General features: G+C 36.4%; 3 protein-coding genes across 7 annotated transcripts in view; 1 reads left to right on the top strand and 2 right to left on the bottom strand.

The window, feature by feature from the left end:
• The window catches only part of LOC108770349 (uncharacterized), a 30,851-nt gene extending 25,481 nt beyond the window's left edge, over nucleotides 1-5,370 (bottom strand). The window contains exons 1-2 of one of the 3 annotated variants that reach the window (XM_018521910.1): nucleotides 5,312-5,370; nucleotides 2,648-2,903 (exon numbers count right to left, since the gene is read on the bottom strand). In XM_018521910.1, coding sequence (XP_018377412.1) covers nucleotides 2,648-2,890 — 243 coding nt within the window. In that variant the 5' untranslated portion in view covers nucleotides 2,891-2,903; nucleotides 5,312-5,370. Of the gene's footprint in view, nucleotides 1-2,647; nucleotides 3,156-5,285 lie in introns of those variants that run through there. The other 2 variants (XM_018521909.1, XM_018521908.1) reach the window with 2 other exon arrangements.
• Nucleotides 5,371-5,645: 275 nt separating this feature from the next.
• On the top strand, nucleotides 5,646-11,879 carry Tnks (tankyrase). Of its 3 annotated transcripts, none has more exons than XM_018521907.1 (12): nucleotides 5,646-5,881; nucleotides 6,753-6,955; nucleotides 7,093-7,385; nucleotides 7,623-7,876; nucleotides 7,981-8,314; nucleotides 8,415-8,545; nucleotides 8,762-8,990; nucleotides 9,147-9,532; nucleotides 9,779-10,210; nucleotides 10,363-10,895; nucleotides 10,981-11,330; nucleotides 11,557-11,879. In XM_018521907.1, the coding sequence occupies exons 1-12, from the start codon at nucleotides 5,665-5,667 to the stop codon at nucleotides 11,795-11,797; spliced, it is 3,603 nt and encodes a 1,200-aa protein (XP_018377409.1). In that variant the 5' UTR covers nucleotides 5,646-5,664; the 3' UTR covers nucleotides 11,798-11,879. The 3 variants fall into 3 exon arrangements, with proteins under 3 accessions (XP_018377409.1, XP_018377408.1, XP_018377407.1); XM_018521906.1 differs by having other exon boundaries at nucleotides 7,060-7,385; nucleotides 8,424-8,545; XM_018521905.1 differs by having other exon boundaries at nucleotides 7,060-7,385.
• Nucleotides 11,880-16,107: 4,228 nt separating this feature from the next.
• LOC108770342 (uncharacterized) lies at nucleotides 16,108-17,544 on the bottom strand. Its single transcript, XM_018521890.1, has 2 exons — nucleotides 17,506-17,544; nucleotides 16,108-17,405 (listed from the first exon to the last, which is right to left on the bottom strand). The coding sequence occupies exon 2, from the start codon at nucleotides 17,284-17,286 to the stop codon at nucleotides 16,108-16,110; it is 1,179 nt and encodes a 392-aa protein (XP_018377392.1). The 5' UTR covers nucleotides 17,287-17,405; nucleotides 17,506-17,544.
• Between the last annotated feature and the right edge of the window lie 5,086 nt (nucleotides 17,545-22,630).

Below are 22,630 nucleotides of genomic sequence, written 5' to 3'. Positions count from 1 at the left end.
TTTTTATTTTTTTTTTTAAATAAAAAGGAATATAAACAGAGGCAAAACCATTAAGAGAAAAATTTAAATTATTTCTTGCAAAGATCAAACATTTAAGTTCATTTTTAATTTATATAAATTTTCATTGTACAAAATTTTGGAGTAAAAGTTCCGAAAATATAGTTTGCCGATTATAATAATGCACTAATGCCCGTTTCTACCAATGTGCATTAACTTTAATCTCGGTTCTCTCTCTCAACTTACTCTTCATCTTTTTCTTATTTTTAAAACTAGAAAAAGATGAAGAATTAGTTGTACCGAGATTAAAATTAAACTGCATTGGTAGAAACAGGCATAAATCGAAAATACGTAGGGAACTACGCGAGAGACTATCGCAAAAATTAACTAAATCATAATACATATTACTTATAAACATTTACTTACAGTAAATAAACATTTATTAAAAAAATGATAATTAAATAAAATTAAAGATTCTTGGAAAAAATAAACATATATTTACATTTAGTAATAATAACAATGTCTCTGTTCGTATTTACTTAGAACTTCAACAAATATTTATTAAATTTTTTTTTTTTTCAGTATAATGTTGAGTCCAGCTCAAAACCACAAAGAATTAAAATTAGCAAAGTTATGAATTTCAACATACTATAACATAACAAAAAATATAATTTAAATCGGACTCTCAAACTTTAAAATAATAAATAACAATAAGATTAAGGTTAATGAAAGTCAGCACGGAAACAGGTGCGCATAGGTAATTTATGTAAAATACTTCAATTTGTTAGATAGTGCAGCTTTATTTCGAAATCTTGAATGTTTCCACTCTCTTTGTAGTCATCAGCAGCAAGTTATACATAATCAATGTTGGTTAAACAATCTTGATGAGTCACTATCAGGTTCCCAAGACTGAAGCGGAATCTCAAACACTAAACAAACGTCAACCATGTCATGAATGACTTTGGCAAAAATAAATTCTATAATTAATAAATTAATCCTGCTACAAACACTTAATTAATTAACAGTTGACAATTCGGAGTCTAGAATGGTTCTAACGAACATTTTGTTGATTATATATAACTTACTGATGATGAATCCAAAGAGAGTGAAAACGTTCTAGATTTCGGAATAAAGCTGCACATCATCTATCAAATTGAAGTATTTTACATGGATTAATACCTATGCGCACCTATTCCCACGCTGACTCTCATTAGCCTTAATCTTGTTATTTATACCATAACATATTAAAAACGTATCAACGTAGCAAGGTACGTATCATTTTGTCTCGTTAATTAAATGTTATATGTTGCAATAAAATATATGTTCTTTTCGCAATTTAAAAAATACAATAGTATATGTTATATGTTGCAAGAAATTATATATTCGTTTTGCAATTGGCGTAATTTAAAGATTTGATTTCATTTCTTTTTTAATACATGCATACGTACTACTGAGGGGTAATTTATAATAAAAAATTAACAATATATATTACCACTTGAACTATATTATTTATGTAACGGTTTTTTTTTTAGTTTATGTAAAGTACAGTTTTTTGGAAGGTACATGCACACTCGGCACCTTTTTTTACCTTTTTTTAAAAAGGTAATTTTGTTAAGATATTAGAAACCCCATGACAGAGTCTGACCATGAGATGAAAAATTTTTTATTGGCTCGTCGTTTTCATTAATTTCAATAAATTATAATGATAAAAGCAACAGTATATATATATGAACTTCTTTCTCACTCTCGTTTTGACGAAATTTCTCGTGGCCAAACTCTAATCTAATGTAGAAGCTGCGGTTTGATCTCTCGCGTGCTTTAAGGAGGTTGTAAGACAAATGCAATATGTTAAGAACTACTTGAAAAAATTACAGACTATTCTAAATTTTATTTAATAATAATACAAAAAAAATAGAAACAATTGACCATCTGGATCAAAAGTTATTTAAATAAGTAGTTATATTTTTTAAATTTGTACTCTAATATAAATATATGAAAATGTATTATAAAATAATATGATAAAAATCTCAATTTTTTAATATAAATACTCTAGGAATTCAACAATATTTTTGTAAAGTTATCTTGAGATGCAGACATTAATTGTTTAGTAAATAAATAAAATTTGTTATTTGTTATAAACTAATGGTGAATCTCAATGAAACTTTGCATAAGTCATGTTTAGTACTTAATCTATTTATATAAAAACATTTAGATTTTTCTTATTATTTTAACAATTTTTGTTTATAACAATAAAACTAATAACAAATAAAATAAATAACCTATAAAAATGTGTTGCTCAATAAAACCAGAATGTTATGAACACAACTTTCACATGTATGTGGTTTGTTTAAAGCGAAAATATTAATATATGTGTTTTATGCCCTTACAACCTCCTTAAGCGCTTATAATCATCGTTCTGTTTTTATTAGACGTAAGACAAGAATAGACGAGTTGAAAACATTCAAACCGATTCAGCAAAGTCTACTGCATCGTACTGCACGTATATGTTGTAAATAAATATACTTTTTGTACTTAGTATTTTCGCTTTCTTTCTCCTTAACACTCAAATATGTGTTTATCTCATTTTAACTACAGAAATTTTTGAGAATTCAAGCAACACGAACAGATCTAGGTAAAATCATGGAATTACCTCGTTGTCCGAGCTCGAACTCGCATTCTCCCCGTGAAGTGCGCGCCATTCCAGGGCGTTCAAAACGCACGCAATGGTTGTCTTTGTCTCGACGATTTCACTCGTCGCGACGTTGATCCTATCCTCGATGTCGGTGAGCTGCTTCAATAAATGCTCTTCGATAGGATTCACCGGCTCGATTTGCGCCGGCAAGATCATATCCTCGTCGCTAATAGCGAATATATCCTCGTCGTCGGACTCCATTATTCTCTGTTATCTACGCCGATTACGTTGATTACACCCTCGATTACGTACCTATGTCTCGGAACGACGCCGAATAGGAGCAACGCGACGCGTTATCGCACAATAATTTTCGGAGTTGTGAGTAACGTCTGTTCTTTATAAAAATTACAAGACAATCAACTGTCAAGCACACAAATTAACTGGCGGGCTCGCCGTTGTGACAATTTTGAACTTTACAATTATGAATTAGATCGGTGCAGAATGGCCAACGTAACGGCACTGGCTGCGTTCAGCAAACTCAACAGCTGAGTGAACGTTCGCTGTTATTGGTGTATTCTTTTAGATCGTCCAACCAGATTTTGAATCTAAAAGAATACATCAATAGCAGCGAGCGCTCACTCAACTGTTGAATCTGCTGAACGCAGTCACTGACGTTGACGGAACTCCGGCTGCATTCGGTTAGATCGCTAATTCAAAAAATTAGAAAAACATAAACAGGAAATTAAGGCGATGCTAAAGCATCCTATTTTACCTACATTTCCATTTAGTGAAAAATCTCCAAATTGGATTTACGGACTGCAAAAGTATTATTACATAAATTAAAGTACGCACAAACAAGACCTCAGCTGTACTGGATTTCATGAGAAAATCGAAAAAAAATTAAAAAACTCATTTACTTTTGGCTCGTACAGCTGTCACCTCAGATATATATTTGCTTGATATAAGAGTTTTAGAGTCCATATCTTGAAAATAAGCGTGCAGCTGAGATCACATTATTGGAACGAATAATACCGAGTCTGTAGAACTAAGATTGAAAGTCTAGAAAAAAAGTATCGTCACCGAATGGAAAATACGTGTATAGAGGTGCTTTGCGAAGACTGGGACTGTCAACAGAGCCGAAATTTCGTGTAGTAGTAGTTGCGCGGTCTTGCAATAGATGATGCTAGCATATGTTAGATAAGGACAGATGTATGCGTTTGAGGAAGATATTAAAATAATAGAATAATATATATATTATATAATATAGGGTGCGATCCACTTCACGCTGCAAATGCTTTGAAGCATTCTTTGATTGGTCAATTCGTAAAATTCTTTCTTTTGATTGATCAAGAAAGTATTTGCAGCATTAAGTGGATCACATCCATAGTATAAGAACCGAATCAAAGATGTCACCACTATTATCGAATTTGGAATTAAAAAAGTCTGTACTATCGACCTCAATCAAGTTCGGTAATCGGTTTAGCATCGCCTTAAACTGAGATTAAAGTTAATTTCACATTGACAGAATTAATTAAGTATCAAGCACTTATAATCATGATTCTGTATTTATCATTCATTATACATAAAGTTAGGCCAGAATCAGACTGAATGAAGAATGAAGAATGAGATTGAAGACTGAAAGATTGATGTTTGACCAATCAGAACAAAAGGAATCAAAATTTCTTTGTCCTCGTTGAAATGAAATTTCAATATTTAATCTCTAATCTCAATCTTCAATGCATAGCCTGATTTCAGCCTAAGAATAGACACGCTGAAAGTCTAAAAACATCCAAATACACCGAATACATCCTTTACAGCAAATTGGGTTGGAACGCACTGGTGCACATTAAAACCGTTGTACACTGATTAATTCGAGTATAAAAGTGAAATGTAAATATTTTGAATTATAAAATACATATTTTATCTGACTGCAAAATAAAGTGTGCTGAGGATTTAGCCGGTTTCTATATTTATATTAAGTACATATTTTAACATCAATTTTTGTACGACGGCTTTAATGTGCACCGCTTAAGTGTGAACTATGGCTGTGTTCCAAAATTGACTACCAGTACTGAAAATCTATAGTACACGTGACGTAAATTATAGCATTTTCAGTGCTGGCAGTAAATTTGGAGCACGGTTGATGAGTGCAACTGAAAGTATCCAATCGAATTTATTATCATTACGTCTGTTCACGTTGCTTGCGTCTTTTATACTTAGTATTTTCGCTTTGTCTCTCTTCAACGCCCAAATATATATTTATCTCATTTTAAATGTGAACAATTTTCAAACAATACGAACAAACCTATTGATTGCGTTCAGTAGACTCAACAGATGAACGAGCGCTCGCTGTTACTGTATATTCTTCTAAATCATCCAATCAAACTTTTAGATCTAAAAGAATATGTCAATAGCTGCGAGCGTTCACGCAGCTGTTGTTCTGCAGCCAATTACATTACCAACAATGGAAAATCATCGAGAATCCCGAGGCCTGTTCTTTTTAGCTGAACTTTTGCACCAATTTATCTTTCTTCCTTTTCTCTTCAGAAGGAAAGGAGAAGAAGAAAGATGAACTGGTGCAAAGAGAACCAGCTAAAAAGAACAGGCCTTCGGTCGATAATGTCAACGCTCTACAATTACCAAGTACGAGCTCCACCTGACAATTGCCGAGAATTTGCTTACGGTTGCGAAGCGAATCCTCGAAAGACAACGTCGTCCGACGCCCGGTCGCCGTTGATCGGACGGTTACGTCGCGGAAACGCTGAACGTCGCTGCTGCGGGAATCGCTTCCCTAGCAACCCATCGCCATCCGTTCATCCGCCCGCCCGCGACCCCGCGCCCGTCTATCCACCCGTCTGTCTATCCTCTGGGCCGTCCGTCCGTGGCTCCGTTGTGGCGTGCGTGCCGTGTACAGTCGGACATCCGCTGGTGAGATGTGCCTCTGCCTGTCCGTCGCAACTACGTCGCGGGGTTTGTCTGATCTATCTGGTCTGTCGTCGGACGGCGCGATAGCGTGAAAATGGCGGTGTGAGGAAATGGCAGGACGCAGATCGACGCTGTCGAATGCGGCGGACTCGCTGCCAGGATCGGGCGGCGGCGGTGGCGGAGGCAGTGGCGGCGATCCGCTACGTGAACTCTTTGAAGCCTGCAAGACCGGCGATCTCGCCAAGGTGAAGGCGTTGGTCAACCCGAAGACGGTCAACGCCCGCGACACTGCCGGACGCAAGTCCACCCCCCTGCACTTTGCAGCTGGTGAGTCATATTTCGAACCCGTTCCTCATCTCCGCTCTGTTCGTTTGAGAGTTACTCCCTAGATTGCATCTCCGGATGTTGTAAACTTCGAAACTCCTTGTAAACACGTGGACGCTGATGGTCGAGGGAGGTTAATGAGCTAGCGAGTCATGTTCAGCTGATCGCAACTTGAGCGGAGCTGTCAAGTAGTAATCATGTGCGATGGCTTCCTTGTCATCAACACATGGTTATTGAGAATGTGCTTGGCAGAGTCTTGGATGAGGATGTCTGTGGAAATTTTTCCATGAAAATAAAGAAAAATAAAAAAATTTTAAATAGGTTATTGAAAGCAATTCTTTACTACAGATTTTTCACGTTAAAAACTCCCATTTATGAGCACAAATTTTTATATATTTTTTTTAATTGGCATTTTGTATGCTGTATAATATTGTCAGGATTATTGTGAATATGTAACTGTTGAAAAATAAAGTTTTATCTTGAATATGTAATTGTATTGAATAATTAGTTTAAATCTTTTTAACAAAGTAATTACTAACAAGTGATTATTAATAAAATAATTATTAATAAAATTTAAAAAAATAATTTTTAACAAAAATAATTATATTAATGCTATGAATGTTTAATTCAATATATTTGTATGTGTATATATGTATAGCAAAAAATACAGGAATGACTTTATGATTTTCAAATAAATAGAAACTATAATTTATTAAAACTTAATAAATTGGATAGGTATGATTATTTATGTGATTTAATTGTTCATAAGTATATATGAATCATTTTTCATTATCCTTATCTCATTATGTACTTTATCGATTTTTCAGATAGGTTTTTATACATGTAATTATATAAAATGTATATTATTTTATAGGATATGGTAGAAAGGACGTTGTAGAATTTCTTCTATCTGCTGGTGCATCGATCCAAGCACGCGACGATGGTGGTCTACATCCATTACACAATGCTTGTTCCTTTGGACATTGTGATGTTGTAAGATTATTATTAGAAGCAGGAGCAAGTCCAAATACAAGAGATAATTGGAACTTCACGCCATTGCATGAGGCAGCGATCAAGGTGCTTATTTTGTAGCACTTATACTTACGTGATTTTATCATTAGTACTAAAGGCTGAAGATGGAAATGGTGTCTAACTTTTTCATCTTCATTTGTACTTGACAGGGTAAAATAGACGTATGTATTACTCTGCTACAGCATGGAGCAGATGTAAACATTAGGAATACAGAAGGAAAGACTGCATTAGAAGTAGCAGATGTCTCTACAAAACCGGTACTAACAGGAGAATATAGGAAAGATGAACTCTTAGAAGCGGCTAGATCTGGAAACGAGGAACGATTATTGCAGCTACTAAATCCTCTTAATGTCAATTGTCACGCCAGTGACGGAAGAAGATCTACGCCTTTACACTTGGCGGCTGGTTATAATAGATCTAGAGTTGTACAGATTCTTCTTCAGAATGGTGCAGATGTCCATGCTAAGGATAAAGGGTTGGTATATGTAACTTATAAATCAGTATATAATTTAATATTAATTTACAATAAGAAAAATCTTTTCTTGTTTCATTCTATTTATATTTTTCTTTATTTGTTTTCCTTTTTATTTCTATTGTATTTACTGTGTTTTTATCATTAAATTTAAATATATCAAAATTTGACTAAGATCTGATATATCAAAATCTGATTAATTGTAAGTAAGATCCATTAAAATCCTAATTGATTTTATAGAGGTCTCGTGCCGCTTCATAACGCCTGTTCGTATGGTCATTTTGAAGTAACCGAGGCGCTCCTGAAACACGGTGCCGCTGTTAATGCCAGTGACCTCTGGACATTCACTCCATTGCACGAAGCTGCGAGTAAGTCCAGAGCAGAGGTCTGTTCCTTGTTGTTGAGCGAAGGCGCGGATCCGACGCAATTAAACTGCCATAGTAAAAGCGCCATTGACGTAGCACCGACCCTCGAATTACAAGAAAGATTAGCGTGTAAGTTCTATGTATGAGTGGATTGTACTTTCTATTCTTGTCATTCATAAATATTTTAATCATTATGCATATTTTACAATCAATGTCTGATGTATGACTTACAGATGAATACAAGGGTCATTGCCTATTGGACGCCTGCAGGCAGGCAGACCTTACTAAGCTTAAAAAGTATCTGTCGCAAGAGATCGTTAATTTCAAACATCCTTATACCGGTGATACACCGATGCATTGCGCAGTAGCGTCACCGTATCCAAAGCGAAAGCAAGTTATCGAGGCCTTGATTCGAAAGAATGCTGCCATGAATGAGAAAAATAAAGACTTTCTTACGCCGCTTCATGTAGCAACCGATCATTCGCATTACGATGCAATGGACATATTGTTGCGGCATAATGCAAAAGTCAACGCGCTAGACGGCTTAGGACAAACCGCGCTGCACAGGTATCTTTGTTCTGGAAAACCACTCGTCATCGTAAGAAATGAGTGAGCTAATTTTTATATTATTAGTTCATAATACGTCAATTAATTATTTCCTTACTAGGTGTGCTAGAGAGGATAACGTACAAGCTTGCAGAATACTCTTGTCGTATAATATCGACCCTTCGATAGTATCCCTTCAAGGGTATACTGCGGCACAAATTTCTGCCGAGAACGTATTGAAAATATTGCAAGGTAAGTTACATAAGAAGGAGCCTATTTTGTAACTTTTAACGACTGTGACTATAGCGTTACAGTGTATTGTGCAAATTTTGTTCTTTACATTGTAAAAGAGAGAAAGAGCTGCGTAACGATATTGTAACGCTACAGTCGTTAAGAGTAACAGGCCCCTTAATCTGATTTCGCAATTTATTTTAGGGAACATTTTTATCTTTATGTTTAATTATGTAGATCCACCGAATGGAACCGATGATGTGGAAGCACAACTCTTAGAGGCGAGCAAATCAGGCGATCTTGCTGCTGTAGAAAGAGTCTTGCAGGCCAATCCACATGCTGTAAATTGTCGCGATTTGGATGGCAGACACTCAACTCCACTGCATTTTGCAGCGGGTTTTAATAGAGTGCCGGTTGTAGAGTATCTATTAGCACATGGCGCTGACGTGCATGCCAAAGACAAAGGGTAATTAATTCAATATTAATGCAATATGACTTTAATTATCCATTGAACATGCTTTAACATTTACATAGCATTTTTAATTTCTCTTTACTGTATTCTATAGTTTGGTATTCATCTTTATGTGCAATAATATTGTATATTATATTCATTTTGATGTAGTGGGTTGGTTCCTCTCCACAACGCTTGTTCTTACGGCCACTACGAGGTCACAGAATTATTGGTAAAACACGGGGCGTCCGTGAATGTTGCCGATCTGTGGAAATTTACGCCGCTCCACGAAGCTGCCGCCAAAGGCAAATATGAAATAGTTCGATTATTGTTGAGACACGGAGCGGATGCTACTAAAAAGAACAGAGACGGCGCGACACCGTTAGACTTGGTGAGAGATGGTGACCAGGATGTAGCGGATCTTTTACGTGGAAATAGCGCACTTTTGGATGCAGCGAAGAAGGGTAATTTAGCCAGAGTTCAACGACTGGTCACACAAGACAACATTAATTGTCGGGATGCACAAGGACGCAATAGTACTCCATTACATTTAGCTGGTAATATATCACTTCTAAATATATAAGCGTTAATATAATCTCTTTTCTATTAAAAAAATATGTTTAAATAACTTTCATATTTTTTTATTATTTTTATTTTATTTTTCCACAGAGATTTATAAAATGTATTATATATTATGATTTTAATTTGAGCTTTTAGAAATAAAATAGAGAGATCTTGTACATTTATATATAGAAATAGCAAGGCTTTGTATTTATACATAGATTGTGCTTTTCTTAACACAGCGGGATACAATAACCTGGAAGTGGCTGAATTCTTGCTTGAACGTGGTGCTGATGTAAATGCGCAAGATAAAGGTGGCCTTATTCCTTTACATAATGCGTCGAGTTACGGTCATTTGGATATTGCAGCCTTGCTCATTAAGTACAATACTGTGGTGAATGCGACTGACAAATGGGGATTCACGCCACTTCATGAAGCTGCACAAAAAGGTCGAACGCAGTTGTGTGCTCTTTTGCTTGCTCATGGCGCTGATCCCTTCCTGAAAAATCAGGAAGGTCAGACTCCAGTAGATTTGGCCAGCGCGGACGATGTAAGATGTTTATTACAAGATGCTATGGCTTCTCAGCAAATCGTTCCAACAGTTCCATCGGGCAACATGGTGAATAGTGCTGGTGGCAATTCTATTAGCAGTAGGCCACCTAGTATCGTATCCGGTAAGACTTGTTTTTATAATCATAAACTATTTTAAAACTTTCCATAATTAAATTAAATTATAGACTAATTAGAGGCATTTAAAACACAAAAGAATACTGTAGGTTCACGTACATAAATAATATACTTAGTTATAATTTATATTTTTTTCCAGTTCCTGTAACACCGCCACCGCCCCTCACTCAAGAAACAGTTATTATGCCATCTGGTGCAGCTATGACTCTGTGCGTGCCATTGGCTCGCCCGACATCGTGTCTTAGTCCAATGCCGCCAAGCGAGCCATGCTCTGAGAAAGAGTCCAAAGATGTATGTAAAGAACACAACGGTACCATCACGACCGTCGCTGGTTTTCTGCAAAGTCTCGGTTTGGAGCATCTACTTGAGCTATTCGAACGCGAGCAAATCACTTTGGATATACTAGCAGAAATGGGTCATGAGGATTTGAAGCAAGTCGGAGTGTCGGCTTATGGTTATAGGCATAAACTAATTAAAGGCATGGATAAATTGCTAAACACAGCAGCAGGTTCCCTTTGGCAACCTTCCATAAATCCTGGGACATTGTTAGTGGACTTATTAGCAGAAGACAAAGAATTCTTAGCAGTTGAAGAGGAAATGCAAAGTACTATTAGGCAACATAGAGATAACGGCCATTCTGGTGGTATCTTCTCTCGATACAACATAGTTAGAGTATGTACTTAATATATATCAAAAATAATATAACAACCAACATTGTTTTTATTGATAGTTTTGTAACTAAAAATATTTAATGCAGATACAAAAAGTTCAGAATCGCAAGTTATGGGAGCGTTATGCTCATAGAAGACAAGAAGTGGCTGAAGAAGTTGGCGCTGCCGCTCCCGCTTCTCCTAGTACTGGACCTAGGGGTGTTCCTAGTTCGACAGTATCACAGGCAAACGAAAGAATGTTGTTCCACGGAAGTCCATTTATTAATGCTATCGTTCAGAAAGGTTTCGATGAACGACACGCATATATCGGTGGAATGTTCGGCGCCGGCATATATTTCGCCGAACACAGTAGCAAGAGCAATCAATATGTCTACGGTATATGTGGCGGTACCGGATGCCCCGCACATAAAGACCGAAGCTGTTACATTTGTCACAGGTAAGCAGAAGAAAAAATTAAATATTTGTAGGAGGTAGATTAAGTATACTTTCACGATAGGTTTCTAAAAGATTAAAAGTTTATCGATAGCAGCTTTCACGTACATACATAGCATTAACATACATTAAAATCATTGATGCGTTCTTTTCTATTCTATTTTTTACTTTTATTTTTAAAAGTACTAATTTCATTCTGTATTAAAACATTTCTGTTTATAATTTTTTAGACATTTACTACTCTGTAGAGTTACGCTCGGCAAGTCATTTCTACAATTTTCGGCAATGAAAATGGCACATGCCCCTCCCGGCCATCATAGTGTAATGGGCAGGCCATCGCAGGGCGGTTTAGTATTCCCCGAATACGTTGTCTACAGGGGCGAACAGGCATATCCAGAATATCTCATCACATACCAAATCGCAAGGCCTCAGCAGGAAAGTGGCGGTAGTGACGGCGTTGAGGAACGGTGATCGGAAGAGGCGGGTCCCGCGGCGCGATTGCGCAGCCTCTGTTGCTGTCAGAGGCCGAGAGCATGCGGCGCATTGTCGCGGACATAAAATTCAAACTGTTTCGATTCATCTAACATCAGTTCTTCCATTTTTAACTGATAAAATAGAATTTGCGAAAGTAACAGTGTGTATGTGTGTGTATACATGTGTGATCGAAATATGCAGAATATTTTATTCCAAAATAATATCCAGTCTTACTAAAAGGAAGATGACCTTTGTAATAGCTTATTTTTAGCATTTAAATATGATACTATTCAAGATCAGTTCCTCCGTCAGATGATGGAAAGGAATGTATATTAATCGTGATGTATATATTGATACACTATGCATCTCTTAAGTTTGCAGCATACGATACATTTCTTCCTGCTGGGTTTCTAACTGAATGCATGTTACCGTATTGGCAGCGATGTTGGCAATACTGCTGGCCGTGTTGCTGGCTTGGCTTCAAATAGTCCGAGTTTCGTGTTGACCGAGCAGCTGGAATTTAACTTCGCTTGACAGAAGGTCCCAGCTCGAATATATAAATTAGACCACTGCTGTAAATCTTCGAAAAAATTCAATCAAAATGCAATTTTATTCTATTTTTTCTTTTACATCATGAATGTCATATTTCTCTTTTTTCAAGCAGATGACACTTAGGCCTGATTTCACAATATATGGTATTATATATTGGTACTTAAAGATTAAAGGTAACCAAGAAATTCATGAATGAATTTCATTGATGAACCTGTTGGTAACCTTTAATCTATAGGTAACCATATATTGTGAAAACGGGCTTTAGTGTTAAAGAATACTTTAATCATGTGATTAAAACTGTATCTTGATTAACTCTTACCGTGCAGAAGGCTAGTCAAAACTACGCAAGAAAAATTACACCTGATCATGGATCTAACAGATAAGCTAGTATTGCCAGCAAGCTGCGCGATTTTCAACATAGTAACAAGGCTCTAAACGCACGCAGGCTTGCTTTTTAATTTTATGGTTCCTACCTCCTTTGTTTAACAGACAGAAGTCAATACAGCTGAATCAGAATGGAAACTGTACACAAAGTCATTATGGTTCTACAAAATCTAAATGAGTATTACAAAATTAGAAGAAAGTGTCATTCCCTGCCACTACTTAGCACCTACGCATACATTGGGTGCATCCAGAAGCACGACTGCTCACTGAGCGGTCTGATTGGCATATTCCATTAGATTTAAAAATATAGACCAAACAGGTACAAGAGTTCACTAAGCGCTCAGTGAGCGATTATAGTACTGAATGCACCCGTTAGTGATCGTAGACATTAGCGATCGTGCGTCTAGCGGAGGAAGGGAACAGCAACGTAGGTAGTGACTTAATTACACAAACAATATTAAGCAAAGAATTTCTTAGAACCGTAAATGTGAATACACAACGAGTAAATTACATAAAAATGATCGAAACCCGTACGGTTTGTTAGGATAGTTGCATCAGAATGATTTCTTAAGATTTGTTTGAAGCTTTTACTATTTGAAGATAATATTTTCTATACATGTACATAATTTTTAGGGGGAGGGAGGGAGGTAACCAGACATGTTCAAAAAAGATAATTGCATTGAATAATACTTTTAACATACGTTCCCTATGCTAGACAAAAGCAACAGTACATTTTCAATTATAGCGCAAAAATGGTATTTCGTAGGGATGTGCGGGTATTTGAAATTACGGGTACCCGAGCCTCGGGTTCGATCGAAAATTTTTTTCGAGATCGGATCGAGATCCGAATGTTTATAATTTTCGGATACCCGAATTTAAAATCGGGTCGGGCAACGATCATAGATCTAGAAACTTTTTAACGACATAAATGTGATGTTTCTTCATAATTTTTCAATCAGGTTTTCCACACACTTAAATTATAGTATAATTAATTAATTAAATTTAAAAGTACACAAGAGAGAGAGAGAGAGAGAGAGAGAGAGAGAGAGAGAGAGAGAGAGAGAGAGAAAGTCTACATCTGTGATCACTGCCCGACCCGATTTTAAATTCGGATACCCGAAATTTACAGGTACCCGAACATTACAAACATTCGGATCCCGATCCGATCCCGAAAAAAATTTCCGACCCGACCCGAATCCGAAATCTCGGTATCTATACATCCCCTAGTATTTAGATTTGCTCAAAAACTAAAGGACTATAGATAAATATGATACGAATCACCTAAACCGAAAAAAATGGGGAGTAATCAGGCAAACATTAATTATAAAGTCTTAGAAAATTGCTTTACTATGTCATTAATATCCCCTTCACTTATCGATTCATTTTCAAATACCTGCTACAGATCGCAATTTTTTTCCCCACCAAACGGCGCCCTCATGCTCTGGCGCTTCGGGCGATTGCCCGAGTTGCCCACCCCACAGGCCCGCCCCTGTATGATACAACCATCTTAATCAGAGGACAAAGCAATCGAAATTCACTTCCTTTCCGGAAGAAAACCACATATGTAGAGCGCGGATGAGATCAAACCGCGGATGGAATCAAGAAACATGAGTCAAATGTTTCTTGATTAAATTTAAGATTAAGACACATTAAACGCGAAGCCACTCAATTCGGCAGGTAAAAATGCATCGTGTACAGCAGGCTTTACATCAAATTTGATATGTCAACTAGAGCATGTTCCTAGGATTAGTTAAAATAAAAGAAATTACAATGTGTATACATTTGTATACGCATGAAAAAAATTAATTTATATTAATACATGCTCCAATTTTAAAAAGTAAAAGCGAAAGCAAATATCGATCGTGAAAGTATACAAAATCATCGAAAGAAGAATGTAATTTACTGACCGTCTCTCACGAATATATAGCTTGTATAAATTAAATTTATCTATTTGATATGTACATTATAGGTAAAGTCTGCAATGTGATGAAAAATATATATTTATATGTACAAATATAAACGTTTTTTTTTTTTAATACGGAGTAATAATATAGTTTCAATTATATGTTATAATATTTTTCTGCGCTATGAATAATTTTATTTTGACAAGCACAATCTAGCTGAGGGAAATACATTTATATGCAATCTATATGTGTATTACTCTTCAAATGGTACAAAGTTTTTTTATTTAGTTACTGATACAATTACAGATCTTTTGCATTTCGGACTTTACTTGCGATGTGTATAAACTTATAACTTCATATACCTAAATATTACAATGTAAATTTGGCGATTATTTGCTCCCTTATAGTTCGTAAATATAATCAATGGGGTTCCTATAATTCGATAGCTTTCAAACACTGTATAGTCTTTTTTTATCAAGACGATGTAATAGCTATTTTATTAATGTCTTCTGTGTTTTTAGAAAAGAAAAGTATCGGGAGATATTACAAATCGCTAATAAAAAAAAACAGGTATTTTCGACGCTAAGTAATACATAGAGTTTGCAAGCTATTACGACAGCAATTGAACTATTTATAAACAAAGTACTAAATCTAGTTAAATTAATATAACTTCGGAATATGTAACACCGTTCAAAGGATAACCTTTTTTTAAATGTCGAACGGAAGATACCGAAGACATTTTCTGATCTCAGTAAAAACACCGTCTTTATCGTCCTCGTTCGCGACACTTTTAAAATAATTTCGTCATAGTTATAAAAAAAAGAACTATGGAAGTATACATACATAATAATACTACGACTGTGTAGATAGCGAAAAACGAACACCATTCATAATTACTATAGTCTTAACTTATTCTCGGTGATGGTGATCTTTTGTTTTTTTTTATAGAGGATGTTCACTTTAAGTAAAGTGCTATCGATTGTCTGTGACTGCACTAGACATGGACTAGCCACGACTTTTCCGCACTATTGTATCTGCTCTAAAGCTAATTACAATATTTTCATGTAAGGCAGATATGCGGCATAATCGGAGTAATATTGAAGTGTGCATACATATTACCACTGTGTTCTAATTGTAAGAGAACGAGAGACTTATTAAAAAAAAATGATTTTCTTTAATTGTTAATACGTGAGTTGTCTTCTCTTCTTTTTATTTCTTCCTCTTGCTTGAATGTAAAAATATAACGCGAAAAGAAAACTCCTTTTTTCTCATCAGCATTTTATAAATTATTTGCTTTCTTGCGAGAACTCGAATCTAACGGTCATTCGCGGACCTTTTCGTTTTCATCAGTCGTAAAAAATCTTGTTTCAGTTTGCGGAAAAAAAGTATCGGAAGTTCTTAAAAATTGCTACTTAATAAAAATTTACTTAAAAATCATATATATTCTCAATGCTAGATGATGCACAGTTAATGCTGTTGTGTCGCATTCCTTTTTTTCATCATAAAAACTTTTACTATCTGAGCCCGATAGTTTTGACCGAATTCAGGTGTCAATCTGAAAACTTCTTGTCGATAATGAAGAGGAAGAAGATTTCTTCTCTCATTTCTATTTGTTATCCATGTCCTGTTAACTGGAATAGCACATGACCAAGATTTTGCACCCGTTTTAGTCGATCCTTTCTTCCATAGTTGGGCGCAGAATACAATTCCAGCAGTAAGTAAGAATTGATCACCCATTAAGGATGTTACTTCAAGGTTTCCATGTTTCTCGTGTTGGCCACGGATTTTTGGTGGAACTGGATGTACCATAACTGTTTGAATTATAGATCCCTCCTTAGCTAAGTCATTGAAATTTACTGTAAATAACTCGAAAACTTTTGTTTGTGCTATAACATTTGAAATAGACATTATTAGCTTTAAATTCACACCAGTATTATAAGGATAACAAGGAAATGAATCAGCTTTAATTCCAGCATTAAAAGCAATGTCTTTTGCTTCGTCAGCCCTTATTCCTAATGATAGATAACCTAATAGGTTTTCAGTCATGGTTAATTCATCAGTATTTAAAGATGATGCATATGGCCCAGGTAGAGTATCGCTTATACTTTGTCTTACGGCTTCACTCAGTACTCCTAAACAAGGTATCTCTTCATACAGATTATGGTTATCTGTTGTTACAGGTCCATAGAATCCACCATATTCGCCAATTTGACTAGTAGGCAATTTTGGAAACCATGGATAAAGATGTTCTCCTGTTACTGTTTGTATTGAACCAAATACTTGAAGTTGTAATAGTATTGGCTCAGGAATTGAAAAACTAGATTGTTGTAAAATTAATAACAACTCTCGTTCTTCAGGTGTGATAGGTTGAAAGAGTTTCATCTTAAGTGAAACAAATCTGAACCATAATAAGCTAGTACTATAATAATCCAGATATTCGGGTAAGATCTTTTTACGCACGTTAAGGTCATATAGATACAACTCAAAATATATTCTCCTAGATATGTCAATTAAGGTTGGAGCTGATGGTGTTATTCTTGTATACATATTTACTTCTTGCAATGACATACTAGTAGATGCAAAAATAGGATTCTTGGCTGGGTCATGTTGTGGTATGGCAAGTTGTTCTACTGTCTGTTGTTGCATCTTAGATGATTTGATGATAAGAAAAAAACTTCTTAGACGTAATGCCTTATGCTTATGCAATTTAAGATGCTAATGGACTAGCTGTAGCTATGAACTTTGCTCTACAAGAAGTCACTGAGCTGTAATAATATCGACATAATCTCATATATATACATATATCAAAAAAAATTGTGCATACAAAGAAAATGTATATAAAAAGTACTGCAATAATTTTCTTACCTTTTCTATCGGTACACTCAACCTACAGATATTCATACCAGAAAGAAAACGAGAGCAGGAATATCGAATCTACCGAATGATAAACATTACAACATGCTATGTATGTGAAGGTTCAAGCCTCAAGCAATGTTGATAGGATTAATTAATTAATGGCTCTTACCTCTGTGAAAATTCTGGAGACCATCAGAAACAATACTGCGTAGTGATAGGATTGGATAAGGATTTGAATTCAGGCACGCCCAGGGTTGCTTTGCAGTGGGGGCCACTTTTTTAGCGCATGCGTGTTGGACATATAAAAATGAAGTAACAAAATCACCATAAAGGTGTCTTTTCATGCTAATGTTCGACTCTCAGGGTGCCGTTAAAGTCCTAGATTAATCAGAGAGGCGCAACCGGTGTTATGTATTCTGATTCGTTGTTGCAATCTAATCAATTGAGTGACTTGGCAGCCATTTATAGTACTAGTAATATATTTCTATTTCATTTTGGCTGCGGTCCACTTGACCGCAGCCTTTATCCTATACATTCTATCTCACATTATCCTACACGTCTTATCTTGTTTGACATATAGCGTTTTCGGCCCGATCGGGTTTGCACCAACCTGGGTTGGATTAATCTTTCCTATTGGTTGATATCACACGCTCTACCAATAGGAGAGCGCAAAACGCCATTAATCCAACCCAGGTTGGTGCAAACCCGGTCGGGCCGAAAACGCTAATAGTTTAAAGGCAGTTTCATAGCATGTCGGCCATGTTTAATAATCTCCATAGCACCTTTGTCATACTGACTTAAGCCGGTTGCGCCTCTCTGATAAATCTAGGGCCGGTATTCATAGTCGGATCTTATATTTTAGACCATCTTAAGTACAGTGTTAAGATGTCATGAACCAATCAAAGAGCCGCATTAGCGATTTAAGACATTACTTAAGACGGTCTTAAAATAAGAACCGACTATGAATACCAGCCTAGGACTCTAGGTGCCGTCACATGCGGCGTAATCTGCGTATTCTAGTAATTTACTAGAATACGTTATTTTTTATTTACTAGAATACGCCATTCTGAAAGTCGGCATTCACAGTCAAAATACAGGCGTATTTCGCGGAAATTAGAGAAATGCGGAACTAATGCAACCAATTGCTGATTAGAATTTCTGTTGTACACTCTAATAGAAATGCTAAATGAATTTACGATTGGTTTTCGTAATCTACGATTGGTTTTCGTAATCTACGCAACTCGAAAAGTACGCCCCATGGGGAACCAGTACCTTTCCATCGCGTATATATGAGCGGATAATCGAATAAATTATTAAAATTGGAAAATTTTGTGAGACCACTCTTAGGCTGGAGTCCCATGAGGTGTATTTACCGCGTATCGCGTAACCGTGTAACCAATCAGAAGCGATCCGCTGTTGTGGTTTCGCGTTTTACTGATTATTGATTGGTTACGCGGTTACGCGATACGCGGCAAACACGCTTCATGGGACTCCACCCTTAGGTTTATTCGACGCGTTTTTGCATGAAACAAAAGAATCTGGCAAAAAAAACGTCGTTCTGCCTTGTGATCTGAGATATTAAGGAGATGCTGGAGTGACGGTCGAGGTTAATCAAGGTCGATTGTACAGACTTTTTTAAATTACAAATTCGACAATAGTGACATTTTTCATTCATTTCTTATACTTATTATATATCGTTGTGTCTCACTCAAACGCATTCATCTGTCCTTATCTAACATATTGCAACGCCATCTCTTAGAAAGAGATCAACTAAAATACTGCTCGGTTTCATAGCTAAACAGTCATACATCGTCGATTTCTCACGCGCTAGACACACAATTTCGTTCCTTGCGCTAATCTTTTTATTTAGGCGTCAAAACTTAATTCTAAAGATACGACTGTAATCGTCTATTTATTCTACATGTGCTCCTGCCCTAATTTCGAGTATATAACGTGGATATAATTTTTTCACGAAGTAAATGTTTGATGAGCTGATAGGAGCACATGGATACAGGAATCTGTAATTTATTATTTTTCCCAGTTTTGGACACAAAATACATCAGGAGCAGGTACATTAGCACGGATATTTCAATCGTGGAGAAGAAATTTTTATTCTGTGCAACTAATTCGAAGAACCGCGCAAGGAACATAAACGCTTGCTTTATCGGTAAAAAAGAAGACTCCAGCATCCCCTTAAGCGTTAAAGTTGATGACTATTGAGGTTAGAAAATCTGTCACAGAGGCAAAATGAGGTCTATAATTGTACTGTTCCACATGGGTTTCGACTTTTCACGCGATGCAAAGGAGCGCACGACTTCTATAATTGTACTGTTACAAAATCGAAACCCTTGCGCATTTTTTCAGACAGAATAAGCTAAAATGAGCCAGAAATTAGATTCGACGCATGATGGTTCTATCATGTTTCGGCGTAAGGCCCTGCGCACAATGAAGGAAATATTAGGAACAGGAATAAATATTAAGATTTTAACCTATCAGAAACCGTCTATTCCGATGCAACTGATAGGTGCAATCTATTCCGATGCAATCTGATAGGTCAAAATTTTAATATCTATTCCTGTTCCTAATATTTCCTCCATTGTACGTAGGGCCTAACAATAAAATAGCATAAAAAGCATAAAGTGACTAGACAGAAACTGATGTTCAAGTGAAATGATATAATTGGCGCAAGTTACGCTTACCCCTTTGGGTGCCGTCACATGCGGCGTAACTTGCGTAAGCGTAACCATGGTGGAATTATAGAAGATGTGTCGTTCCCGTGGATGCGCAGTAGCCTAAAAGTAGTGGGGAGTGGACAACCAATCATGGGGGGCCCATTCGATTAAAATCCAATATGGCTGTGTTTATTTCGGGCACTGCGTGTTTAGCGTGTTATTGTAACAGATCGACCGTGTAATTAATTATTGTGTAAAACTGACTAGATTTCATGTATTTCGCGTGGAAATTGTATCGTTCCTTCCAATGATTTCATGGAAGCAGCAAAAATCATGGATACTGAATTTCAATTATTTCACGGAGACTTTTTTAATATGCAGGACAACATTTTTAATACATTAACTGCGAAAGTAGGTCTGAAACTTGAGTACAAATTTCTGACGGAGATAATCGCATGTTTGGTTCGAACCAGATCGTATATTAGGTTGCGCAATGTAATATGCAAATAAAAATAAATAATGTAATAAGAAAACAAAGAAAAATAAAAAATATGTGCAATCGTATTTCTAATCAGTAATATTGTTACAGTTTGTAATATTTTATATTTTAATAGGTTAAAATAAAGATTTCATTGTTATTTTAACTTCTAAAATACTGTGTTTTTATTAATCATCTGCTGTGAACGTTTGAATTCCATACGTATAGAATGGGCCCTACGTGATTGGTTGATAAAATATGTCCCCCCACTTTCTGCCGCCATTATGCGCAACGACACACCTTCTATAATTCCACCATGAGCGTAACTTGCGCCAATTATATCATTTCACTTGAACATCAGTTTCTGCCTAGTCACTTTATGCTTTTTATGCTATTTTATTGTTACGCCGAAACATGATAGAACCACCATGCGTCGAATCTAATTTCTGGCTCATTTTAGTTTATTCTGTCTGAAAAAATGCGCAAGGGTTTCGATTTTGTAATAGTACAATTATAGAAGTCGTGCGCTCCTTTGTATCACGTGAAAAGTCGAACCCATGTGGAACAGTTACAATTATAGACCTCATTTTGCCTCTGTGACAGATTTCCTAACCTCAATAGTCGTCAACTTTAACGCTTAATATCTCAGAACACATTGCAGAACGACGTTTTTTTTGCCAGATTCTTTTGTTTCATGCAAAAACGTGTCGAATAAGCCTAATAGCGTTTTCGGCCCGGCCGGGTTTGCACCAACCTGAGTTGGATCAATGGCGTTTTGTGCTCTCCTATTGGTAGAGCATGTGACGTCAACCAATAGAAAAGATTAATTCAACCAAGGTTGGTGCAAACCCGATCGGGTCGAAAACGCTATAAGAGTGGTTTCACAAAATTTTCCGATTTTAATAATTTATTCGATCATCCGCTCATATACAGGGTGTTTGAAAATTATCGGCTAATCGATCACGAGCAGGTAGAACGGACCGAATTGAATTGAAAAATCTTATACCATTTTGTAGATTGCGCAATAGTTAACGAGATATTAACGTTTAAAGATAGCCGAATAAACGCGTCCGGCCGGCCTACTACTGTTGAATATACAACCTACCGTCCCCACCGATCGCACGGCGCGCGGGCCGCTGGGAGTGGGGATGGCCTGCTAGGCATGCCATTTGAATCGTTTGAAGACGTATTATATGAATTCATAACCAATAAGTCAATCTCAAGCTCGTGCTTAGAACAAATGAGATACGTTTATGAATCATGTCGCGATTGCTCAAGATGGTCTGAAATAAGATCGTCTTCGATAAGCTTTAACTTGAGGTTTTATTCAAGTACCGTCTTATTTTTCGACTATGAATCTAGAGGGCATCTTAAGACTGAACTTAAGACGGTCTTGAATATAAGAACGGACTATGAATACCGCCCTTAGTGGCAGTTCCCACTCCCAGCGGCCCGTGCGCCGTGCGATCGGTGGGGACGGTAGGTTGTATATTCGGCAGTAGTAGGCCGGCTGGACGCGCTTATTCAGCTATCTTTAAACGTTAATATCTCGTTAATTATTGCGCAACCTACAAAATGGTATAAGATTTTTCAATTCAAATCGGTCCGTTCTACCTGCTCGTGATCGATTAGCCGATAATTTTCAAACACCCTGTATACACGATGGAAAGGTACCGGTTCTCAATGAAGCGTACTTTTCGAGATGCGTAGGTTACGAAAACCAATCGTAAATTCATTTAGCATATCTGGGGCTCTATTCTTGAAACGAAACGTATACGAAAGTCTAGGGAAATGCTACAGTATACGTTACGTATACTATAGTATTTCCCTAGACTTTCGTATACGTTTCGTTTCAAGAATAGACCCCCTGTAGAGTGTACACCCACGATAATTGATTCTGTCCCTCGGAAATTTTCACAAAATGAGAAGTGAGCACCTTTCTGTATTAATGTTCACAATCCATGCACGATTGATGACGCAACTA

This window comes from Trachymyrmex cornetzi, unplaced genomic scaffold, assembly GCF_001594075.2.
Source record: "Trachymyrmex cornetzi isolate Tcor2-1 unplaced genomic scaffold, Tcor1.1 scaffold125, whole genome shotgun sequence".
In the NCBI taxonomy this organism is placed as follows: domain Eukaryota; kingdom Metazoa; phylum Arthropoda; class Insecta; order Hymenoptera; family Formicidae; genus Trachymyrmex; species Trachymyrmex cornetzi.
This window is presented reverse-complemented; position numbering and strand designations above follow the sequence as displayed.

Excerpts from the sequence above, each read along its gene's own strand:
- LOC108770342 (XM_018521890.1), bottom strand. The coding sequence starts at position 17,286 with ATGCAACAACAGACAGTAGAACAACTTGCCATACCACAACATGACCCA.
- Tnks (XM_018521905.1), top strand. The coding sequence starts at position 5,665 with ATGGCAGGACGCAGATCGACGCTGTCGAATGCGGCGGACTCGCTGCCA. Across the intron at positions 8,315-8,414 it reads GGACAAACCGCGCTGCACAG|GTGTGCTAGAGAGGATAACG; the intron begins GTATCTTTGTTC and ends TTTCCTTACTAG. Across the intron at positions 10,896-10,980 it reads CTCGATACAACATAGTTAGA|ATACAAAAAGTTCAGAATCG; the intron begins GTATGTACTTAA and ends TATTTAATGCAG.